At 39.7% G+C, this 26,175-nt stretch overlaps 1 protein-coding gene across 5 annotated transcripts in view; it reads left to right on the top strand.

The window, feature by feature from the left end:
- Positions 1-26,108, top strand: part of LOC124223519 (Na channel protein 60E) — an 81,480-nt gene extending 55,372 nt beyond the window's left edge. For 4 of the 5 annotated variants that reach the window (XM_069133516.1, XM_046635556.2, XM_069133517.1 and 1 more), the window contains 17 exons: positions 2,499-2,576; positions 2,893-3,034; positions 3,270-3,404; positions 4,573-4,787; positions 6,247-6,731; positions 7,635-7,723; positions 8,089-9,428; positions 9,562-9,877; positions 10,651-10,767; positions 10,903-11,064; positions 11,362-11,658; positions 12,690-12,844; positions 13,059-13,545; positions 13,651-13,970; positions 14,050-14,409; positions 15,260-15,634; positions 17,636-26,108. In XM_069133516.1, coding sequence (XP_068989617.1) covers positions 2,499-2,576; positions 2,893-3,034; positions 3,270-3,404; positions 4,573-4,787; positions 6,247-6,731; positions 7,635-7,723; positions 8,089-9,428; positions 9,562-9,877; positions 10,651-10,767; positions 10,903-11,064; positions 11,362-11,658; positions 12,690-12,844; positions 13,059-13,545; positions 13,651-13,970; positions 14,050-14,409; positions 15,260-15,634; positions 17,636-18,014 — 5,452 coding nt within the window. In that variant the 3' untranslated portion in view covers positions 18,015-26,108. The other variant, XM_046635565.2, reaches the window with a different exon arrangement.
- The last annotated feature ends 67 nt before the right edge of the window (positions 26,109-26,175 follow it).

Here is a 26,175-nt window from a genome sequence, read left to right as displayed (position 1 = left end):
TCTTGAGCAACGGAACGAAGTCGCCCGCCGTATTAGGCGAATTGATTTTGCCGCCGGAGAGAAGAACACAAAATTTAGCACTCTTTATGTACGCGGTAATATAATAATAAATACAACCGTCTGGAAGGTTGAAAGAATAAAAATGAAAGCATAATAAAATGAAAAATAATAATAATATAAATAAAAGGCAACCGGTGTTCCCGACGTTTCTGTGGATGAAATTCATTATTCTTCTAGCGTGCGAAAATAAGGGCGAACCTTGCAGACCGAGTTGTATACTCGCGGCGTAAACAAAGGGGAGACAAATCGCGAGGCTAACTGCGTATAATTATTTGAGAACCCCTCAAACATTACCAGCCGACAAAGTGCGGAATGGCAGCCCGCGACTCGACTTGATCATTTATCAGGTCTCAACACCCGGACCTCGATGAATCTTCCTTAAAATTGAGCCTCAGATAATGCCCCTTAAACTTGTTGACGGTTGAACCTAGTCAGGGTGATGAATAATTTACAATATACCGGCTTCTTTCTTTACCCGCCCTTCTTCTCACAACGCCTCGACCGGATATCACGTCGTGACGCTCGGGCACTTCCGTTGCTAATACGAATTCATCAGAATTTCCGCCCTAGCTCCACTTTCATTCCCGCAGACACTGAAAAGCCCAATTAAGAACGAGGCATACCCCGTTTGAACTTGGAGGCTAAAGCTTTTTTCCACAAAGCTTTGTTGTAGATTATGTTATTTTCGTTGATAATTTTTCAACGATATTTTGTATTCAGCGAATTCTTCTATTCTTCGCTTGTTTGGCACTCTATTACATCATCAGGTGAACTGGAAATTACTTCAAATTAATTAGAATTTTTCAATTGCCAGTGGAACTGTTTAAGACAAGAATAATAATTACACCACAAAAATCTGGAGGAGCCGTATTACATACAAACCTTTTCGGTTCCTAAAAATATTCCAAATTTTTGTCCATTCGATCTTAATTTACATACATTTAGCGTGATAATTTATACCCACGCACGATTAGTTTAGCCATAGATTCGTCGTGCCAAATGGGTATAGAGTGGATGAAATGTCTGTATAATAATACAATCCAAGAGAAACAAGCGCGTGCCTGTCCGGACGAAAACCGAGGGTGCGATAAATTCCTGGCGCAATAATTATTTGGCGCTCCGGTACGAAGCTTGCGAGATAGGTCTTTTAGGCCTTGTCTAGTGCCGGCGTTGTTCGTACAACGGTCACGCGATTATCCGTTCAAAAGCGCCCTCCACCGGTTGTCCGCAATTAATCAAACAACGCGTCAACGTCTGTTATGACCAGTCGAGTTGGCCGTCCAAAAACCGTCGTGCAATAAGCCAATTCCACCTGCAGCCCGGGAACAGTATCGTTAATCAAACGATTTGTTTATCGCGATTTTATTCTCACACTCCGACGATTCAATTTATCGATACAAATACGAATTTCCGGATTTTACACCCCGCGGTTTCGTGACACCGCAGCTGATGCAGGAGTGAAATGTTCACCACTTTGGCAATTGGCGGTATCCGATCATTCGTATCTTATGGCCCGTAATTTTCTTACACTTTACAGAGCAGCCCCACTTCTTCGCGCTTAAACAAGGAAGTTTATCGCCTAGACTCTGATCCCTCGTGCCGAGACACGTTACACGATATTATCCCAGTCCCACCGCTTATCCATTACTTTTTATGACAGTAAAATTCGCGCGAGCTGTCGTAAATGCAGGACGACGACTACGGCGTCTTTCGCAAATTGACTCCTTCACTCTCTAGGCATATTTATACGGACGTTAATCTCGCGAACGATACAGAGTAGACACTCTGAAATTTCGTGCAATATTTTTTTGAACAAACGATTCTCCGGATTTTGCTGTCAAATTGATTTCGATCGCGTTGACAGCATGCGAGAAATGCATCTTTTTCCCCACGCATTCACAGTCTCGCTATCGAATTTACGTGACAGATTCTTTTAGCAATCTAAAGCATATTCTTCCCGAGCTGTCAAGGTCACTCTTACATCCTCAAAGTTTTGTATCGTGGATCGAGAAAGATTCAACGACCTTTGATAGAGCGCAGTTTTTTCTCCTCTTACACTTTCTGCGCGGTCATGAATTATTCACTCTTGAAACTCTGTGAACTCCAATTTGAAAGTAAACTTGTAGCGGTTGCCGCCTATAATATTCTTGGACGAAACGAATCGGGCGACAAAAAGGTAAACTCGACAAGTTCTGAGGGTAGTTGATAACTTAGATTTGACCAAAAGTACACAACTGTGATATACTGGATAATATTGTACGAATTTCCGGGTGTATTCGAACAATAAGCAATTCAGTATCGCGCATAAGAAAAAGAAAAGGAATAAGAATAAAAAAACCGCTAGACCCCGACCGACTGAAGTGTCGCAAATAATATTAACCCTTGGCTTCGCAGCTCTTCGGCAAGAACTAAAGAGCTTCTTCTTCTATCGCCAACAGGTGGAACTGGAACTCGTCCAATTGGGCCTTCAATGAAGCCGAAGAGCCCATCATTTGCGGCAACGTAACTGGTGCCAGGTTAGCTTTAGATTTAATTAGTCCTCGAGTCAAACTTTCTCCCTATATACACATTATACTACATACTTGTATATACTAACTGTATAAATTGATGCGCCACTCTCCTCGAGCTCTGACGCACCGCGAGGCGATGCCCTCGTAAGTTGATGGATTAGGTGTAAGAGAGCTGAGTCTCGAACAAGCCGTAAAGAAAAATTACCCACCTTCTGTGATAATAATTTTCAAGAGATGATTTTTTTTCCTCTACAATTTCTTTTCACGTCTTTTTCCTGCTATCAGGAAGTGGTAGCAAATTATTTTAACGTTGTAATTTTAGACACTGCAACGAGAGCTACACGTGCCTGTGCGTCGGCCCAAATCCTAATCATGGATATACGAATTTTGACAACTTTCTGTGGTCGATGCTCACCACCTTTCAACTGATAACTCTCGACTACTGGGAGGATGTCTATAACAAGGTTTGATCTCAATGATAGAATAGACCGAATTGATACATTGAAAAGCTGACTTACGTGTTGTTGTTATTTCGCGATGGTTGAGGGAGTGAATTTTCATGTTACATGTCCGTAAGTCACGATACATACAAATTGTATGCATATAATATTTTCATTTATCGCTTGGTTTGAAATCTATAAATGCGTTTTGGGAATGGATTGAAATAAAAAAGCAAAACATGAACACAAATAAAAACAGGTATTGTCGGCGTGCGGACCTATCAGCGTCTCGTTCTTCACGGTGGTCGTGTTCTTCGGTTCGTTTTACCTCATCAACCTGATGCTTGCCGTCGTGGCGTTGAGCTACGAAGAGGAAGCCGAAATCACGAACGAGGTGAGTGCTGGCATTAAAACATCATCGTAATAACATTGAATGGATATTTATAGACATATGTTTCGCCCTGCAATCCCAAGGTCGTGTGAATTACCCGAGACGAAATTAATCTACGATTAAAACGACAATTACAATGACACACTGACACACTGTTACCAGATCTCTGTGAATCGCGAAATTTTTCATCGATTCAAAGTAGAATCTCCCACGCGCTTGATGCGACCTGCAGATATAGATGAAATTGCGGTTAATCGATGTGTCAAAACTGCTGCTCAAAGCCGCGGAAGATGGAAGGGTTGACATTTTAAAGGGCGAAAATACGTTGCTGTGGAAATTTAAATTACAATGTATCAAAGTTCGATAAGTAGGAGAAAATAGGAATTAGGTTACACCGATCGCTGTTTTACATTGAAACGAAGCTAGCTAGGTACGATGAGAAAATCATCACACCGATGATAATAAATCTGATTCGGGTTTTCCGAAATTGAACCTCGCCTGTATCGGTGACTGCAGGATTATCGGACGAATAATTTTTAAAGGAAAGAAAAGTTTTCTAAAACTGGTGTCGACGTCGATTTTTCGACATCAGGTGGAAAACGATGCGAGGTATGGATCTGGAAGCGACGTGTATCCAACGTCTTCGTGCTTACCAGGCTTGTATCTTGTCCGGAAAGTGTCCTTCTCGCGAAAGTACAGCTAGCAAGCTTTAAGTCCTCGTAGTCACAACCCTTTTGCCACTTTTCGTCTGCGAGGACACGCAATAATTCGCAGGAGAAAAAAATATCTAGCGCGTAGAAACGCGGGTCGCGTGTTTTACCGATAGGTGTACGAAATTGGTGAACGAATCAGCAGCTATCGGCTGAAGCATCGACGTCAGCGGGTTTTCGGACTTTCTCTGGTATTCCCCAGTTTTCTTCAACCACCCATTTCGCCACTCGTGTTTCTGCTTTTCCTCCGCGACCCGCTGCATAAGTTATCCGATCCGATCCTTTTCGCTGAGAAGTTTGCGATAATGGGCGCAAATTGTAATTATAATCCCGCTCGGAAGGAAATTCAAAGTTATACGAACTGCAAGTTTGGATGAGAAATTAGACGGGGCTTTATCGTATCGTCCATCGTTAATGAGCAGAATTTCGGATCGTCGTTATACTCTTCTATTCCGTCCCAGGAACGGAGAAAGGATCTTACCGACCACCGTGAGGACTCGACGTTTAGTTTCGACCCGACAAAGATCAACATCAAGACCCTCACCAAGGATAAACAGAAGAAAATTGACGCACGTAAAGGTGTTCTGCTGAGCAGCTACACGAGGAAGAAAACCCGTAGAAGAAAACGCGGCCGGAGTTCAGCTGGTCAGGAAAAAAACGGCGGCACCCGTAGCAGGTTCGTGATTGCTTTCTCTGTTTGCCCCAGAGAATAAAAACTTTCATTTTTACGTGTAAAAAAAAAAAAAAAAAAAAAAAAAATCATCCGCAATGGGCGGAAATGTTGTTTTTTCAATGCCGCATGATTTTTGCTCGTTTATTATCCGCCAAAGTTTAACGTTGCAGAAATGCATACTGCCGTTCTGCATAATTGATTCGAATGCAGGGTTAATAGAGTTGGGAGTTAGAGCTTACTCGTAGATTTTCAAAGTTGAGACCTACCGCGAATTCATTAGTAAGTTTCAGTTTACGGGCCAAATATGATTTAAGGCGGGCTTATGAATTATAATGCAAACCGGAATCCGTCCCTGCAGCAGCTCCATGCTTCTATAGCTCGCACCCGTTTCCGCGGTTTAACTCTCTCCAAACCAACGCGCAACACATATCCTCCATAAATATCACTCTTAGCTATAGGCACACATGTATTGTATATTATACACACCATCCTATTCCGCGGTAGCGAAACTGCGCACGTACAGCTGTGCCGAGCTCTGTTCGGCGAAAATTTAATATGCTAATTTTTAGCGTTCTTAATCGTCCCGCAAGGTCGGGGCATAATTGCAGGTCAAAATTTTCCCCATTTTGTTGAGTTTAAAGTTGAGCGGGCTTCAGAGGATTTGCACAACACGTGGCAAAAAAATCTGAGTGGCAAGTGATCTCATTTACTCGATTAAGTCGGCTCAACTAAGCGATTGAATTCAATTATTTTCTATTTATTAAGCGGCCGTTCAAATTATTCGCATTGTAACTCTACTGGAATATTATTTTATAGATTGCGAAATGTTGGTTGATCAATTTTTATAACGGATGCTGAATTGACTGAAAAAATGCCATCGTGGATTGTAAGATTGATTTTCCAAAATTTCACGAACGAAACCTAAATTTTTTTGTTTTTCAATTCACTGCCCGTGACTCTTCGGCTTTACAAAGTAATTTGAGTACTTTCATTTAACATGAAACAACTTCATTTAATGCAAAGAAATATCATACATCTGATACTTTTTCAAAGCTAGCTGCAAGAAACAATCTTATCAGATTGAACAGAACTTTATCGATTAATTTACATAAAGTATGAAAATTTCACACACATAACGTCAATTCTTTGACACCGTTGTACGAAGTTGTTTCACAAAATCATTGAACCCCTATTGAGTTTAATAAAATTACTATTAATCTGTTATGAAATTTTTTTTTAACGGGGAACGAGTAAATAAGTTTTTCCAATCGAATGAAACCAAAGTACTTCCCATGATCGAAGAGTCACGCTTCCAGGTGTGGCTTAAGAAAAATTTTTCTCCGAGTACCGTGTCTCTGAAAACACATTCTCAACGTCGGTAACCCTTCCCTAACGAATTACCCGTGAGCTTCGGTTGAAAAGTCCCCCTGGAACACCCCATCAAATGGCGTTTTTCCGTCAGGTCAGTGACACCGAGCCCGAGTCCGAGTCCTCGGCACTCGAGTGTTCGTCCGTCTCATCTCCCGCTGCAGGTCGTCGCCGCGACGCGAGCCGTGGACCCTGGGATAGTCCACCGGCTCGCGCCGCACCGAGGAATGTTGCACTCGCGACAGGCGAGCAGCAACAGCAACCAGCAGTCGTCCCTGGACGACTCCGGGGTCGTCGACGATCACGAGGGCGATCACGACGGCGACGACGTCACTTCCGCTGAGGAACACGAACGGAGGGAGCATCGGGGCGACCGGCAGGAACGCCTTGCCCTCGAACAGCGTCGCCTGGAGGTGAACGAGCAGCAGGAGAGACAAACGTCGGCCGCTCCTCCCGTCACCGTCGCCGTCAGGACGACGAACCGGGAAATCCGGGTCCTCAAGTGCAACGGTATCAAAACGAAGAAACACAACATGTACACTCTGCCCCCGGATTACTTGTCGCATATCGTAGTTTTAGGTGAGTTGACGGAGTGGAGAAGTCGAAAGATCGCTCGGAGAAATACTCGGACAATTATTGGCCAATGTCCGTGAAACTGAATTTAATAAAAACTTTTACGGTATCTCTGTAACGTATGGAAAGAAAAATTCGAGACTCTGGAATTTCAAATTAAAAAGTTGTATCAGTGGTATAATTTTATAATTTCATATCGCAGGCTAATTGAATTATTTGTTCTGTAATTTTTAGACATGAGACTGAGAAAAGAACAAAAAAAAAAAAAAAATTCACTATCAAGTAAATCAAAACTGAACTTTCTTCGTTTAGATCTGCGATTTTTAACAATTTATTCGCACGTCAATTACGACAAATTCTGGGTGTGATGAAATTCAAACGAATCGATCAACTTCGGTCTCACTCCTCAAATGCTGAGTTCTTAACTGGCATGAAATCCGTGGACAATACAATATCCCCTTGAATCGGTAACAGTCTGCTTTTATGCACGTACCGCATGGCTGCTTTCGTGGTTAATTTCACCAAAGCTTCGGAGCGAGCATTGCTTGTTTCACATAAAAGCTTTCACGGATGCGCTCCGGTTGATACGAACAACGCTTGTCATCCGACAAATGACGCATGCACCGGATTGGATGAACTTTAGGATGTGTTCGGCAGCGTTGGATGTAAAGCCGAGTAATCCGAGCGCCGCGTCTAACCGTCGATTTTACCACTGCGGACGTTCGAATTGGTTCGGCTGATTGGGGTTCGATGAATTTTGTCGCCAGTTCACTCAGGGTTTGAGAAGGAACCGCTGATTCGATAAAAAAAAAATAAAAAAATATTGTACACCAGCTGTCGCTGGCAATATGTTATATGAATTCAATGCTGCGAATCGAATATAAATGAAATTTTATGACTGTTTCGCAGATGATCTTCCAGATAGAAATTGCGACAAGTGTATCCAGTGCTGTGTCGACTACGACGGGTGGCTCAGGTTTCAGAATTGCCTTTATAAGGTAGCTATAAAGTTACTCACCCCCGTTCGTCCCCCTCTTTCTTCTCCTCTATTTCATTCTACTCGTACATAACCGTTCGTTTGACCTCCACCCATACACACGCCCTCCACCAGCCAACGACTCGTATCCTTTTATTTCACGTATTCTCGAACAGTTATTCGCTCTCCACGTTCTATCACCCATCCATCGAAGGTTGTATCACCGTCTCTAGACGATCCCGATCACCTCCGTGTCTTTTGATCAATTTCTTTCACCCCTCAAGACGCGATACGTTCCTACGGTCAAATCGCTTTTCGATTAACTCCAACGTCGTCCGCGATCGCTTGACGCGAGATAATCAGACATCGACGTAATTTCATCGTCAGGTGGTGAGAGACCCGCTGTTTGAGCTGACCATCACGTTGTGCATCGTTTTGAACACCGGGTTTCTCGCAATGGAGCACCACGGGATGAGCGAGAGCATCCGGCAGGCGTTGAACATCGGCAACAAGGTGTTCACCAGCATATTCACGTTCGAGTGTTTTCTCAAGCTGCTCGCTCTCAGCAAGGATTTCTTCAACAACGGTTGGAACATATTCGACCTGATAATCGTCTCGGCCTCTCTAATCGATCTGACCTTCGAGCTGGTCGACGGACTCTCCGTGATAAGGGGCCTCCGGTTGCTGAGGGTACTCAAGCTCGCGCAGTCTTGGACCACGATGAAAGTGCTGCTGAGTATCATCATATCTACCATCGGGGCCCTGGGTAACCTGACCTTCGTGCTCGTCATCGTGATATACATATTCGCGGTGATCGGCATGCAGCTCTTCAGCAAGGACTACACCCTGGACAAGTTTTACCCCGACCCGGTGCCGCGGTGGAATTTCAACGACTTCTTTCACTCGTTCATGATGATATTCAGGATCCTGTGCGGGGAGTGGATCGAACCCCTCTGGGACTGCATGAGGGCGGAAAAGGACGAGGGACCCGAGACCTGCTTCGCGATATTCCTCCCGGCGTTGGTGATGGGAAATTTCATGGTCCTCAATCTCTTCTTGGCGTTGTTGCTCAACAGTTTTAACTCCGAGGAGCTGAAGCAGAAGAAGGAGGAGGTCGGGGAGGACTCGAAACTCGCGAGATCGTTCGATCGCATAAGATCGATCGTTAGGAAGAAGAAATACCGCAGGGAGAATTCCGAGAACGAGAAGAACACAAGACTCGAGCAAATCGTTCGGGAGGTTATGGACAAATCGGACAAGGAAAAGTACGCGATACAGGAGACGGTGCTCAGTCTGCCGAAGGAAAACATTTACAACCGATCCTACCAGGAGAGCCTTAACCAGCCGGTATTCACCTACGACCCCCTCTACCGTCAAGCGACGGTAACGACCTACAGTCAGAGCAGCCAGGAGACCGTCAGAGAGAATAAAAAAATTGAAGAAAAGGCGAATCCCGAGGAAAGCATAGAGCTCGAGGTCCTTAAGGACTCGAGCAAACCTGACGAGGAAGTCGCCATGCTGCCCGAGAAGGAACCCATTAGAATGGACGATCCACCCGAGAAAAGACCCTGGCACGCTCTCGTCAGCTACGTCGACGAATTGACGGTCGGGGGAAGGAGGGACAGCAAGGGAAGGTACGTCGACGGAATGGGATCCTTTCCCGGCTTTGGAAGAAACAAACAGCCAAAGACACCGCAGGATTGTTTTCCCCAGCACTGTTATCAGAAGTAAGTATCGCCGGTTTCTTCGTTTTAATACCGAGGACCGTTGTTCCCGGCCGTAAGCCGCAGCCGTGCGGTTTTATCGCCACGAGGTCCGAGTCCGAAACAAGTGGTTGGTGATGATTGATTGTTTGTACAGATGTTCTTGTATCGATCGTTGCATCGCCACGGACCTCGGCAGAAAATGGGTCAAAGTTCGTACCGCAGTTTTGTCGGTGGTCGACACTCCGGCGTTCGAATGGATGGTCCTGGTTCTGATATTCGCATCTTCCATAACGCTCTGCTTCGAGGATATATACCTTGACGATAATCCCTTTTTGAAAAAGATACTCTACTGGACGAATTTGGGATTCTGCGCTCTGTTCAGTATAGAGATGCTCCTGAAGTGGCTCGCCCTTGGATTTTGTAAATACTTCACAAGCTTCTGGACAATATTGGATTTCATCATCGTTTTCGTAAGTAAAGGAATCCTTCGTTCGACAAAAAGAAAGAGAAGAACCCCTTAATTAAAAACCGCATATCGCTGTGGCATGCGTTTTTCTAGTAATTGTACGTACATATTTGTTACATCACATTATACCTGTGTATCTTTCATCATCTTATACCGTTACGTCTTACATATTGCTTAACATGGTTAAGTCTGTTCGGTTCAGGATATGATATGGCATTGTTGAGTGTGGTAATTCTTTGAATGTTGTTTCCGTGTTTTTTTCTATGTTTTATGTGTCGCCTCATGGACCCAGGTACGTGAGTTATATACGTTTTATCCGTAGGCGTCATCACTGTCATACCGCTGTTCTTATTTTACATTCAATTTTGCGTTACGCATGCGTTGAATATCTTTCATTGCAATTTCACTACTACCCAGATAACTCGCTCGAAAAATTTTACGTGCTGCTGTTTTTCGCCAAGTTGCGAACGTAAATTTCTATCTTTCGACGCAAAAGCATTGATTTTTCGAACTTATTAGAATAGAATAGATTAGAATTAGGTATTGTGTAAACTATCATCGATATTCACGTACAAAAAAAAAAAAAAAAACAACGCGAGATTTTCCCAGCGAGATATCGCGGAAAGTTCATTCGTGGATCTTGCGTTGCAGATTAATTTACGAGGAATGTTTCGTACAGGGTGTTATGTTTATTTGTGGGTGCATATGAAGCGATGCTGTGCTCGATGACGTAGGCCAGTATTAACGGACGTACAATGACAGTTTACCCTTTGACAGGTGTCCATCTTTAGCCTTTTGATAGAGGAGAATGAGAATCTGAAAGTGCTGCGCTCGCTGAGGACTCTCAGGGCACTCAGGCCGTTGAGAGCAATCTCAAGATGGCAAGGCATGAGGGTACGTGTTTGTTGTGCCCGGATACCTATACATATACCTGTATCACGGTGCCGACGTATCGATGAAAAATATCAGACCTCGGGGCTCTGAACGGCTCATCTGTAAGCCTGACATGTTCTCTTCTCCATCCCTCAGATCGTAGTGAACGCGTTGATGTACGCCATACCTAGTATTTTCAACGTGCTCCTCGTCTGTCTCGTGTTCTGGCTCATTTTCTCCATAATGGGGGTGCAATTTTTTGGCGGTAAATTCTTCAAGTGCATCGACGATAACGGAGAGCTACTGCAGAATTTATCGGTGAGTATATTATGTTTTTATGTTACACTCCTGCGGTGAAACTAAGGTAACTGGACCGGTTATTGATCCTTTTATTTTACAATATTACAAACTTACGACACAAATTGTGAATTTCTCGAAGACTAAAACCAATTGCTAGATGGTTAGACATTGCGGATTTATTTTTTGGTAATCTCAGAACTAACGATCGAACGGATACGACCGAAAAAGGTCAGGGATTGGGACAGGGTCAATAACTGGTAGACTTATCTTGTAAGCGATTAGAAATCAGATATGATTTATGAATTTGGGTTTCAGTTAGTAAATACGAAACAAGACTGCCTCAATCTTAACTATTCCTGGGAGAATAGTAAGATCACATTCGACCACGTGGGCATCGCCTACTTGGCTCTGTTTCAAGTCGCGACCTTCGAAGGGTGGATGGAAGTGATGGAAGACGCAGTTGACGCCCGAGGCGTCGATCTCCAGCCTCAGAGGGAGGCAAATTTGTACGCGTATCTTTATTTTGTCATTTTTATCGTATGCGGTTCGTTCTTCACGCTCAATCTGTTCATCGGAGTTATTATAGACAACTTCAACATGCTCAAAAAGAAGGTGAGACCGCCGGGAAACACGAGATCCAACACTCTGCACCTTCCTCTTCACGGCCGTCGGCTTTACTTCTTCACTGCGTCTTTTCTCTGTTAACGTTTCGCCACTATCAAACGGCATCCAAAGCACCGGTTTATCATTCAAAGTTACGTCTCTTAATGAGAGTCCCTACCAAGATTCTTTTCTTTGCCTGTGACAATCGCTGATATCGAAAAATTCGTGAGGCTTACGTCAGTCAACCTGTTGCACTGCTCAATTTTTGCTCTTAAAATTTTTTTCACCGATTTTTCTGTAGAATTGCACTGAAAGAACATTGTTTTTCCTTCAAAACGTGTCCCGCATTCTGTGACATTAACCTTCCGGAATGTTAAATTCAGTTTTTTGAAAACCACTACATTTCTCTCTAGTCTTTGTCTGGTTTCTTTCTTGAAAATTTCTATCTCTCGTGAATTTTTCTCTACCTTCAATAGGACTTGAAACATAGTATAGGTCAGCTTTCAACGTACGGAAACTCACGATAGTAATAATATCTGCGTAAAATTTACAAAATTTGCAGAACAGTTCAGAAACATGTGTAGAGAACAAGATAATGACGTTGAGAAAGGCAAAGAAATCATAAGATTTGTTGGGAAAATTACAGAGCTTATTAGAGAAGCTTGAAAATTCGTGACAAATGTCCTTGCCGGATTTTTTTTTTCCGCCAAAATATCAAATCACAGACATCTGCAAAGATAAAGTATTTAAAAAAAATTCACCAAGGTGAACTGGACTCTAAGCAATATAAGGGTGTGAAAAAATCTCACGTTTCTAAAGTGTACGGGGTGTAACAGGATGAAATCGGAGATTCTTGATAAGGGCGGTCATCAAAGGTGAACGTTGAACGATAGAACCGCGTGCTTGTACACACAGATCAAGATTAACGAGGAGCTTTAATACGGTCATAAAAACACGTCTTCTCCGTATGCAGAAGCAACGCAACGCGCGGCAGCTCGAGAAGGGCGTATTAAATTATTTTCCCATTTTTCATTTTTCAGTACGAAGGTGGAGTGCTAGAAATGTTTCTGACCGAGAGTCAGAAGCACTACTACACTGCCATGAAAAAGCTCGGCCGCAAAAAGCCGCAGAAAGTGATTAAGCGACCGATGAATCAATTTCTCGCCATGTTCTACGACCTGTCCAACTCTAGAAGGTAATTACAACCATTGTTGTACACTGCTTACACATTTCTGGGGCAAATTACCAGCGCTCCAAGGCGCACCACAACTCTACACCGAAACAAAACAGCGACACTAATACCTACCCATTCGCAAAACACACAGGAGGATCAATTTTTGTGGTACATAGGCGTACAGGTAGTTGCGAAGAGCGTTGAAGACACGTTTTTTTATTTGTTTCTTTTCCAGATTTGAAATAGCAATTTTCGTATTGATATTTCTGAATATGCTGACGATGGGAATCGAGCACTACAGCCAACCGCACGCCGTCTTTTTCATCCTCGAAGTATCGAACGCATTTTTCACAACAGTCTTCGGGCTCGAAGCTATCGTTAAGATAATCGGGCTTCGATATCATTATTTCACGGTACCCTGGAACCTGTTTGACTTTTTGTTAGTGTTGGCCTCGATTCTCGGCATTCTAATGGAAGATATCATGATGGACTTTCCCGTGTCCCCGACGCTCCTGCGAGTCGTGAGGGTGTTCAGAATCGGAAGGATCTTAAGGCTCATTAAAGCTGCCAAGGGAATAAGAAAGCTACTTTTCGCGTTGGTCGTCAGTTTGCCGGCGTTGTTCAACATCGGCGCCCTTCTGGCCCTGATCACGTTCATATACGCGATCATCGGCATGTCCGTTTTTGGTCACGTAAGGAAACAGGGCGCTCTTGATGACATGGTGAGTGTTATCCTTGTTTCCATTGTACGATACGTCTAACACGCTAATTCAACGTCAGTGATTTTCCTTCCTGTTTAAACGAATTTTTCTTTCCCACAATAAAAGGTAAATTTCGAGACTTTTGGACGAAGCATGCAGCTGCTGTTTCGACTGATGACTTCGGCTGGATGGAATGACGTCCTCGAGTCTCTGATGGTCCAACCACCGGACTGCGATCCAACGCCTAATAGCCGGCAGTCAAACGGCGACTGCGGTTATCCCCTCCTGGCGATAACGTACTTCACCTCGTTCATCATCATTAGCTACATGATCGTGATAAACATGTACATCGCGATAATACTTGAGAATTTCAATCAAGCGCATCAGGAGGAGGAGATCGGGATAGTCGAGGATGACTTGGAGATGTTTTACATCAGGTGGTCAAAGTGAGTGATGACGGACGTTGGTTTGAAGGATTGTTTTTGACGCGTATCGATTTACCCTCAATTTTATCATCCCGCACAGGTACGATCCGCACGCGACCCAGTTCATCCGGTTCTCGCAGCTCAGCGATTTTATCGCGAGTCTTGACCCGCCGCTGGGAATATCAAAGCCCAACGTTGTTGCGTTGGTAAGCTTTAATCTTCCCATTGCGAAGGGTAACAAGATCCATTGTCTGGACATCCTACATGCTCTCGTCAAGCACGTTCTTGGACACGTTGAGGAATCCGAGGATTTCAGAAAGTTACAGGAGCAGATGGACGTCAAGTTCAAAAAACAGTTCCCAACTAGGAAGGAACTCGAGATTGTGTCTTCCACCAGGATTTGGAAGCGCCAAGACAAGGCGGCCAGGCTGATACAAAACACATTCCGGGAATACGTCAGGTAGCCGTCGTTTCTCCGACATTTTATACTAAATCTTTCAATGTTCCAGTCAAAATAGGTCTGAATAAAAAATGTTCGTAGGATATGGCAGTATTTTTGTTTACAGGGGTTTTCGACCCTCAAGAGCTCAAATCTAGTCATTTTTGCGCTGCATAAATGTGTCGTTTTTTGCGTTTTCCTCATAAACTGCTATCGATAAATGAAAAATGACTCGACCAACTTGTAGAACGGACAATTCTATATCCAATTACGTCCTCATACGTCGGAAACGGAATCGGATTAAGATTAATTATTGAGAAATAAGAAATTATTTCACAAAAATTCCCCAGATGCCGTCCATAAGTAGAATTCCTTTTTTTCTTCTTAATTTGTTAATCCGACTCAGTTTCCGACGGATGAGGACATAATTCGATGTAGAATTTTCCGCTCCACGCGATGGTCGAGTCATATTTCACCTACCGACAGCAGTTTCCAAAGAAAATGCAAAAAATGTAATATTTTGTTGTTTCCTCGAAACTTGGGCTATATCGCAGCTGAAAAATGACTTCAGATACGATTTCCCGATGGTAGAAATTCCCTATGAACAAAAACGCAGCCACGTACCCCGCGACTATTTTTTAATTCAGACTGCGATTTTGACTGCACCATCAAGCTCCGTTTGGCGGAAAATACTAACTACGATTAAACAGGATTCATCCCCACAATACCCCCATAATAATATAACTAAAAATCCGGGGTTGACGGGTCAATTCCGACGCTATTCTATGAAAATGTGAAAACGAACTATCAACACTAATTGTAAAAGTGAAACCGAAACTGACTCCTCCCTGTGGTGTCGAACCCCCCGCAGGATGAAGAAGGAGCGGGAACGCATCGCCCACGAGGTCGACTCTCAGACCCAAACCTCGAGTCCGGGCGGCGGAGGAAGCGAAGGTAGGGGCGGGGGTGGATGGGGCGGGAAGCTGTCGGCCCTGCTGCACGTGCACCGGGGCAGCCGGGCCAGCAGCCGCAAGTCCTCTCGGGCCAGCGACGCCAGCGATCTCAGCGAACTCGGGACCGCCTCTGCCTGGTTATTCCCGAATTTACCGCTGCTGCTACTCTCCGGCGCCGCCGGGACCCACGACGACCTGCAGCCCCCTGCCCTGACCGTGTCCCGCCCCTCGCCCACCACCGAGCAACCCTCGGCAGCGTCCAGCTCGGGATCCGATTCCCACGGCACCGTCAGGTCAGTCTCATCCCCCGATCCTCGACGTCCAACCTCCGGCTGGTGAACAATCTTCTCCACTCGTATCCGTAGATATAGCGTTACCGTGATTTGTTTTTATTTTTATTTATTTATTTTTTTTTCAATAATTTATATCCATTCTTCAGGATTTTTTTTTATCTTTATTATACCTTCCCGCGGTACTTACCTTGTATGCGAATACCTATACATGTACTTTAAGATTTGTTCCGACCCATTTTCCCCCGGTTATCGCGATTTTATGCCTGTATTCTTCCGTTTGGTTTAGCAATTCGTACATTCGTACATTCTTCAATGAGGTCAAATTTTTCAGTACTTTCTGGAAAAATAAATCTGATTTGTGGCAAAACAATTTTCTCTGTTAACGTTCGATGCGATTCTTTATCGAAATTCTTTATTGAGTTGTACCGATTATGTCGAAAATCTTTATAACCTTTTCCTCTGAGGATAGATTCTTCTTTTTCTTTCTCTCTTCAAGATTCTTACTCAAAAGGTAAATTAAAAATGATGAGACATTAATTAATTATTTGTTTCATTTCTTTTGTTACAACTGTACGCCTGCACGTGTAATTGATACGATAATAAGATTTGCAGAAAATAATTTCGGCAAGGTGATCTACGCAGGTGGGAAATGAGACTGTTTTGCGACCATTGTAGCAAATTAATAATACGCGTGAGCTGTATGATTTATTATTGAATTTTATTTTCTATTATTGGCTTGTGTATTAATTAATGATATTAAATTTTCTTCGTTTCAAACTGCCGAAGGCAAGGCAATAAATAGGTAAACGGTACAAAATACATATAAACGAGAATACATACATATTACATAGGTATATATGTTTTTTTGGTGGCTTACTCGCGTTACGACTAGTTGAGTAACCGCCGTTTATCGTACTGAAAACATACATAGATTATTTATTAGCGTATTCCATATACTTACAATTAGATTAGAAGCCTTTTAAGATACATAGTGAGTTCCCGCTGTACGAGTATAAAGTATATTATATCCTGATCTGTTAATAATTCTCTCCCATGTAACATAATCCCGTTTACACATCCATGTACGAAATATCGTATCGTTTAATGTGTATCGTAACATCATCCATCAGTGCTGTGGCTACTCGTATAAAAGAACTTCTATTGTATACACACGAGGTTTCATATTTCGTTTCTAAGGCAGGAGCTTTCACCCGAGCCATAGATCCTCCCTGTTTTCTTTTCCCCTCTAATCGTAATTTTCTTACACATGATACGCTGGTATCTCACCTACAATGAAGAGCTTGTTCTATATTTTCTTCTTTATCTTCAAACGACGTTTCGGGAGATCTATGGAGCTTAGCTTTTGCACTCGGATTTTTATTCAATTTACGAACGAGCCACTATATGTTACTAGCGGGATTATACTCAAGCGGCAACTTGATGAACTTGGGATCTTCCAGCCTCCGAATACAAAAACTTTTTTCCGGATTAGTGTCACAGGTCACACTCGCTTATCAGCTACCCCACGCTCGGCGGAAAATTCCGTATAAAACCCCACCATTGTCGCGAAAAATCGTAGCAGAGATGTTCCGCAGAGAAATTCGCCTAATCCGACGCAGGATTCACAATCGAAGAAATTCGAGCGATTGTTCCGGACAGAAAATTATAGAATTTCGATATAACATATTACCGAAAAAATGTCCGACAATAATCGGAATCGCATTGATGAAATCATTCGGAGAACCTGATCTCGATAAATTGGGATGCAGAATTCCTTTGCAAGAAAAAAACAAAAACATGCATGTTGTTGAAAGGTGGCACTAAATGATCATCCAGCTATTACGACTGTTCGTTGAAAAATGCTTTCATCATCCGTAAATTATACCCAATAAATCCTAGAACATCCCGATTAGACCAATTGTAAAACCGTACTGGACGAATTAGAAATTAGACAATAAAACCGGATTTCCAAATCGCATAAAAACTTCTCGATTCCCGCAGATCGTCAGGGGCGATGTTAGGTCGTCAGGACGCCGTCGAGACCTACGCCGACGAAGATGTCCTGAGTCCGCCGACGTCGAAACGCGGTTCCTTACGTCCGAGTGGAACGGCTCTATCCTTGAACATGCTCCAACGGGACATCAAGGAGGCGTTCAACAGACGCTGCGGGAGCCTGAGGCGACGTCCGGTTCCGGAACCGGTTCCGCTCCCGATCGCCGACGGAAGTGACGTGAGCATCCTGGTGACCGAACCAAGCCCGGAAAGCACAGCGCCGCCGAGCAGGCCGCCGCTTCTTCGACAGCAATCCGAGGCGACCGTCGTCCACGTCCTGGTCCACAGAGAGAGCGAGGAGTACCACGTTTCCGGCGACGATAGCTGATCCCTGCATAATGCGGAAGACGCGGTCACCCGCCCGGATTCTAAAGAGGCAATTTATCAAGACTTGAATCGTTGATAGAGTTATATTATACATAGGCGATCGTTTCTTCTCAAATTTGTAACTTATTATATTATATATTTGACTTTCAACATGTTGGAGAAAAACGAGAAGAGAGAAATAAATAGTCGTAGACACGATGCGTAATGGGATCGTCTCTTGAAACGAATTGCGTTTTTTAATGGGGCATGTTTTTGTTCCCATTGCCGTTTTATTTACCACTTTCGTGTAATGAGAAGTCTTTACTTGCTACCAGGATTCTTCTGCTTGAACACCTTTTGGCTACTGGCAATTAATTCACTCTACTTTTGAGAAATTTTGGCAATAGAAATTTCAGGAGAGTCACAGAATTTTAGAACACAGTTTAGGATATACTTGGAACCAAAACCAAAGGACAAGAATAAACAATACGCGGATACCGTTTCAAGAGACATTCCTTGTACACTTACAGGATACCCAAAATAGAGCAGATACTATAATTTCATACAACGCTCTGCTGTTCTTAATTACAATCTAGAGTCATAAATACTTACGTCAACTTTATGCCAATCTCAGTCAGTTAAATTTGCAGTTTAACATGCAATTTCATATAATTTTCATACATTATATACTAATACGTTGCAGTTGAACTTGGCCCGTAGGTTTATTTATATTCATAGGAATTAAATATCGAAGAAGAGGAGAAAGGATAAAAATACTATTGTACAGTTTTACGGTCGTTTTTGGGGAATGTATTATACACTTTGGAAGATTTTCCATTTTTCCCTCCTCGCACACCATTTTTCAACTTTTCCCAGCTTCTATATTCAGCAAATCGTTTTACATGTATGTACATTCGGGTGATTTAGAAAAACATTTCATAATTTCTGGGACTTTTTGTTTATCAAGTCGATTGTGTGTTCCAAAATTTCCAAAAGAAAAAAAAAACTAGATCAATACAGAGATCCCGATAGATGCATTCGGAAACACTATTAAGTTCAGAAATTATCTGTCAGTTCAGCAGTGGGAATGAAAATTTGCACAAGCGTAACGTTAAAAATAAAAAATAAATGATGCAGATAAACACGTTTTTTTTTTTGTTTTTTTTTTAGAACACCCTAATTTACATGCGCAGAAACGTATATTTGCACGGTTAACCTACTTTTCCAGCCTCTCTTTGCGAACCCAAATTTTACATTTTACAAACCAGAGTATTTGCCTTGGCTATAGTGTTACAACTTTAGCAAGTATTTACATCGCTTAAATTTTGTCGCAGTTAAACGTAGCGTGATGTTATTTATTGAACAGAAGTGAAAAAAAAAGTCCATAGTAGAGTAATGAAATTAAAAAATAAAATCTACAGCCTCAATTACTCACGTAGCGTGTAGAGAAAGAGCGTGTGAATTTTTTCAAGAGAACAAGGTTTGAAACACATTTCCGCACACACCTTTTTGTGTTTCGTTTTTACGTTCCATCGTTTACTTTCTGTTTTAGCGAATAACAGGCTGACAGATTTAAAATCGTTTGAAATTCAACTTTTCGAATTTACAACTTCAGCAATTAAAAGTCGGCAAACTGCTAAATCTTTTTGTGAAGAATTGTTTAAATAAATTACAGTAAGTGACGGAAATAATTTACCGGATTTATATGTTACACGATTTCATGTGTTTACAGATCAGGGCGTCGCTTATACGTACGAGATATAATATTAATATTATTATTGCTATTGGTATTACTATTATTATTATCACTATTATTAATTTTTTTTTTTATCTTTATTACTTAGGTAATGTATACAATACAGTTGTGCAATCTAGACGTTGAGAATGATGACGATTATACCTAGGCATGTATAAAAACACGCAGTTAAGTAGGTGTAGCTACGATACATTATTATTATTATTGTTATTATTATTATTATTAGTTGTATAGATGAAGGACTGTTACAATCGCGGTTTATTATCGGCTGACCGAGTGACGTCACGGGAATAAAGGTAAAATAACAGAGCGGTAGTTCGCGGGACAACGAATTTTTCAAATCAAATTAAGTGAAAAATAAGAAGATGTATAGGAAGAAAAAAAAAAAGAAAAAGAACAATAAAAACATTAAGAGATCGTTTTATCGGCTGGGTTCAAATAATTGTTACGTGTATAAGACGGTACAAGCACTTTTCATGTATGATAATGTTCGCGATTGATAATTCTATGTTATTGTATAATTCTCGTTATAATTCGGAGTTTTACAACAAGAGTTATATAATTATATATATATATATATAGACAGACTTGCGGGATGTGTCGAGTAGATTTTTTTATTCCTTGTGTAGTTGCGTATATTCATATGTGTAGAGAGAGAAAGAGAAAGCGGTTCATAAAGAGGATAATAAAATCCGCGACGTCCTTCGGCTAGCTTGGGATATTCACGAAGCATATGTTAATAATAAAATATAAGTCAATTAATGGTATATGTATATATATATATATATGTATACATATACATAGTGTAATCACCTGAAGTCAAGTCTAGAGAAATTTTGCGGGACGGGTACGGGAAAGAGAAAGAAAATGTACAATTAATATGAATATACCTGACATGTTTCAAATCTTTACGCGGGAAACAATGAAACACGAACAATTGCTTGCAAAAGCGATGGTATGTACATGTATATATACATATATAAATAATGTGAAACGAAAATGTCTCAAAGAAACTGTACAATCATGGAGGTGCTTCTAGAGTGCCGTTTAGAGCTGCGTTATACATATATATGTATTTACGTAAATACGTATACATATAAATAAATATTATGGGTGTATATTATATATATATATATATATATAAATATAAATATAAATATATATATAAATATATGTTATTATTATTATGATACCTATTAGTATATAATAATGCATATTATAAATTGTAATGAAATCAGTAATAAATTATATAATTCTATTATATAAGAATAATTTATATTACATCATGTTATATATACGTATATAATACATGTATACATAAAAAAGTCACTATTGCGTATATATAACGTAGGATTATTGTTATAATAATAGAATTAATATCTTGCAGGATCAACTCTGAGTTTGGTTTTTGCGATTTATTAATATATATAGTTGGTACTCTCTCGTTCGAGATCGTTAAACGGCACGGTATTGAATTAATTTCGAATTCACTATTTCGATTTGCGTAAATTGCAAAGACAAAAATCAACGGAGAATTATAAGTGACGAAAGTATATTCGGTATAGATAATCGGACTTGAAACTCGGGGTAATATATTCTCTCATTAAAATCCGAAAATAAAAGACACAACTACAGGTTAATTGTCGGCTTGCAGAGCCGCAAGGGTCCGGGCAGGTTGTATATTATCAGTCTTCCGTTCCATTTGAATAGGCGAGAGCGCGGCGCAATCTTCGTCTTTCATTCGGGGCAAGGGATCGAGGATATAATTCCTCCCTGGGCATCTGCCGTTCTACTTAACGACATGTCAATAAAATACAATAAGAAAAAGAAAACGCCACGTAAATACGTCTCGAGAGAGAAGCGCAGAAAACGATGAGCTTGGTAGAACAAGAGAATAAAAAAAATAAAAAACGAAACACTAATAAACAAAATCATAAAATAAAAGAGTTGACGAGCGGTAATGATATTACATCTCACAATCGGAAAACAAAAAGGAAACGGTAATGAAAAACGTTCGCACGACTATTATTCATATATAATATTATAATTATCGAGGTATTATGGTAAAACATTATCAATTAACCAAATCATATAATAATAATAATAATAATAACAACAACAACAGTTGTTGTAATTGTAACGACAAAATGATTGAATCGTAGAACGCATAAACATAATAGCATATCAACGAATGGAAATTATTACTCGAGCCTGTTGTTTACACGATATAAATATACGTATTCATCTTTTCACATTATGCGGGAGGAGTACGCGATCAAAATGTTATATCACGTTAGAAAGAAGTAAAATAGATTGATAAAAATGTAAGAAAAATAAACTTACTAGACGTAGATCTTCTGAGCTATAACATTCGTATTATTACGATTTTCACCTTTAAATACAAACTATATCTGTATATGTCAGAGAACAGAAAAGTACACACGCAAACACACACACGAGCACACACACACAAACGTACTTTCGTAGAATTTGTACCGGTTGAATGAAATTTGTGTGTACTATACTGACATAGAAATACAAAAATATTGATAACATTTTCCAATTTTTAAAGAAAAACATAACGACAAAAAAAAAAAAAATAAAAATAACAAATACACAAATACAAATGAAATAATCATTCGTTTTCCTAATTGAGACAATGTATATTTAAAAAATGCAAATTACTACATAAACTTTATACTGGATCTGCCTAAGTATAGTCATCAAGTTATATAGTTTATCGAATCTCAATTTTCTCCAATAATTCTATTTCTTCAATAATTGAACGGTGATAAAAATTAAATACGTAAAAAATTCATTAATACGTGCAAAGAAAAAGAAAAATCATAGACATATATATGTGAATGGAAATTTTTGTGACTGTGTACTCCTCAGTCTTCGCAATTTATTGCCTTTCTATACTGTCTTTATTTACAATGCATACAATTTTCATACACGTGGCATTTGCAGATATATATATATATATATATATAATATATATTCATATATACTATGTATAAGCGCGTCAAATTCAAAAAGCGAAGGAATACAAAAAGTGAAGAAAATTTTAATGAAAAAAAAAACAGATAAAATTTAAAAGTTACGCAGGCTGATGACGCCGAAATTGCTTTATTCGATTCTAAGGAACCACATATTATACGCGTATATATTAAATCGTTTAAATTTAGAGTGGCACCAGAAATGTGATAGCACCCTTCGATCCGACGCTTTGGATTTCTGTCGTATTTCAGTTTTGTTTCGAAATAATCAACTACCACGGAATTACCGCTTGTTACCTCATTCTCGATATTTAATTCGTGAAAATCGTGGAATTACTGTATTAAAAATAAAGGGCGAAATAAGAAAAATAAAACTATAAAAATTGATTCACCGCGTATAAAGAAACGCGGGGCGCCCTAACTACGAATAAGTTCTCATGTCGACCCCGGAATACGAGAGTAGCACGCAAATGTCATAAATTCACATTCCCAGCAATGTCACGCAAAGCCCGGATACCTTGTAAAAGAATTCGAAAAGATACTTCACGGAAAGACCTTGTTGCTTTACGACATTTTTATTGACGTAATAAAAATCTTGAAATCGTTGCTTATGCATTAACGTCGCGCGTTTTGAACTCAATAATTCTCACTTGCAATTCCACCAGAGTTACAATATTAAATTATAGCTGAGAAGTGTTCCAAATTTGAATTTAATTATAAGAATGAGATTGCCCCGACGGTGAATCACGTTATTCGCGAATATAGTTTTCACGGCAAAGAGGTTTAATACTCTCATAGATTCAGCCTGTGTTACATCATACATGTATATGTATAATATATCAAATTACGATCGTAATACTTAGTAAACATCCCATCCTTTTCCACCTATCCACTTTACTTTGAAACTAATTTCAACGGTGCGATCAATCTTTGGGTATATTTAGTAATAAAGCGAAGGGTGAAGGGTTAATTCGATTCGTTACGAAGCGGAGCTGCACGCGAGGTTCGCGCGTCGTGATATATGTATAATAAAAAAAAAAAAGATTCTTAACGAAAAATTAAAAAAAATGTACATTACGCGATACATAATTTGATTAAAAGTTAATCATACCTTTGTTTAGCTTCGTACATTACGTATAATGTTAAGAGGTATAATGGCATTGACAATATTTACCACGCAAGATTATGAAATAGGAAGAACACAAAAATTGAGTAAAAATTAAACAAAACAAGAAAAGAAAAAAAAAAAATGAAAAAGAAAACACATGTAGAAAATGTGAAAAAAAAATTATGACAAAAATATATAAAATTAATTCTAAATAAAGTTGTATGAAATCTACAATCAAAGGCCTATGTAACGTTAGCGGATGTGGCGTTAATTAATGTCTTCAATATTGTATAATTAAAATTGATTTACCATTAAGATTATCCGTTCTGATTGTATCGTTTACCCATTATATTAGTTATACCTACATGCGTATATCTAGGTATTATTGATGATATTCGTCGTGACTGAATATACGCATGTTTGACGAATAAAGAATAGTGAAATATTATTTATTGCAAATGAATTACGCGACGGAAATGCGTATATTTGTCACGGTCGCATGCACACACAGACACACACACACACGCATATAGCGAGTAAATAAAACGTAGATAGTGTAAAATTAAGTAGCCATAGAGTGGGGCTATGTCCGAAAGATCAATATATAATAATATAAATAATAAGTGCGTTTTCTCCGTGCTGAACGGGACTCAAGTTTCGTGATAAAATTAATTTTAAATAATTTAGTCATTAATTTGTACATGCAGATAATGATATAAACAATAGATATATGTATACATGACAGGATATTTAAAGAAAAAAAGTCAAGTTTTAAAAAACTGCGCACGGTGTCTCAAGTTATGTTGTGCGACTACAATACATGCGGTTTTGGTAAAGCTGCGTTTTCGTTGTACTGAAGTAGAAATAAAAAAAAGAACAGCAATTTTCTTAACAAGCCAAATTCATTGAGTTTACTCTACGAATAGATTGAGTTTTGAACATATTCACAGACTTGGAAATATTTTAGCGCTTCTACCGATTGAAGCTTGAATAGATCAAATTCGAACATTAGTTTTCTTATTTGAATCAACATTTGACAAATATCTATAGGTATCTAGGCGACCGTCGTGAAGGTATATAAATACTCTAATTAAGAAATAATAGTAATAACGATAACAATAATTTGACAGAATGAATAAAGTCGAGAATATTATACGGTTTGAAATCGTACATAGAGTAATATTGTAAATTTATTACCTACATTATAATTAAATTTATAATACAAATAATATATAATTACCTGTTTTTTTTTATGCTTTGAGGCAATCTGAATCGAGCGTTAAACATACGCACACAATTTATCTTGGTATAATTATTATACATACATATGTATATACATATATACATGTGATATCTCTACACGATACTTTGATAAATAGTCAGGTTTTGTTCGTTGTCTTGCAACAATTCCACTATAATTGCTGTACATACAAAGCAAAAGCAAAAAAACAAATCGTGCGTACGTTTGGCTCAAGCATGTGTAGATATATATATATACATATATATATATATATATATATAGAGATAAAATATATATTGAATAATTAATTCTCGTTGGCTTGTGATATACATACAATATATACACACACATGACTTATATATATATTATATACATATATACACACACATGCATATATATACATATATATAAATATTTAAAAAACCATGTTTATATATATATAAATATACATACATGTATATTTCAATTACACTCGACAATTTACGGACAGAAATCAGTGAGCGCGTTGATCGCTTTAATTATTATTGTTACTACTATTACTATTATCATTGACGCTGTTAATACTGTTAGACTGCATATAATCATTATGACAAAAGTCAAATATATACGTAAACGCATAACTGCGTGTGTATCGTTATAAGCAGACAGTGACACCGCCTCGACTGTCCGTGAATCGTGAGAAGTTTCAATCCCCTTTTGGGCATCTCAGAGATGAAAAAAATAAATAAATATTAATAACATTACTATAATCGACACGTTCGACAAGTCATAGGATCCTCTGTCGTGTCAAGTTGTTTTCCTTACGGTAATTCATTGGAAAGCATTACCTATACGTTACTTGTATGCAATTCAAGTAGATATGCGTGTAAATCTAACCGGCGTGGCGTGTTTGGAGTATTTTGATAAGCTCACAATCAGAGAACGTAAAGCTGGGATCTTGTGACGTTCGATTACGGATGTAATAATTATAGTAATAATAATAATAATAATAATAAAAACAATAATAATGATAATTAAATCAGCAATATTATACGCGGAGTAGTTATTTAGTCAGATATTTTATTAAAAATTATTATTATT

The sequence above is a fragment of the Neodiprion pinetum genome, chromosome 1 (assembly GCF_021155775.2).
Source record: "Neodiprion pinetum isolate iyNeoPine1 chromosome 1, iyNeoPine1.2, whole genome shotgun sequence".
NCBI lineage: Eukaryota > Metazoa > Arthropoda > Insecta > Hymenoptera > Diprionidae > Neodiprion > Neodiprion pinetum.
Note: the sequence above shows the minus strand (reverse complement) of the source record. Positions and strands in the feature narration are given on the sequence as shown.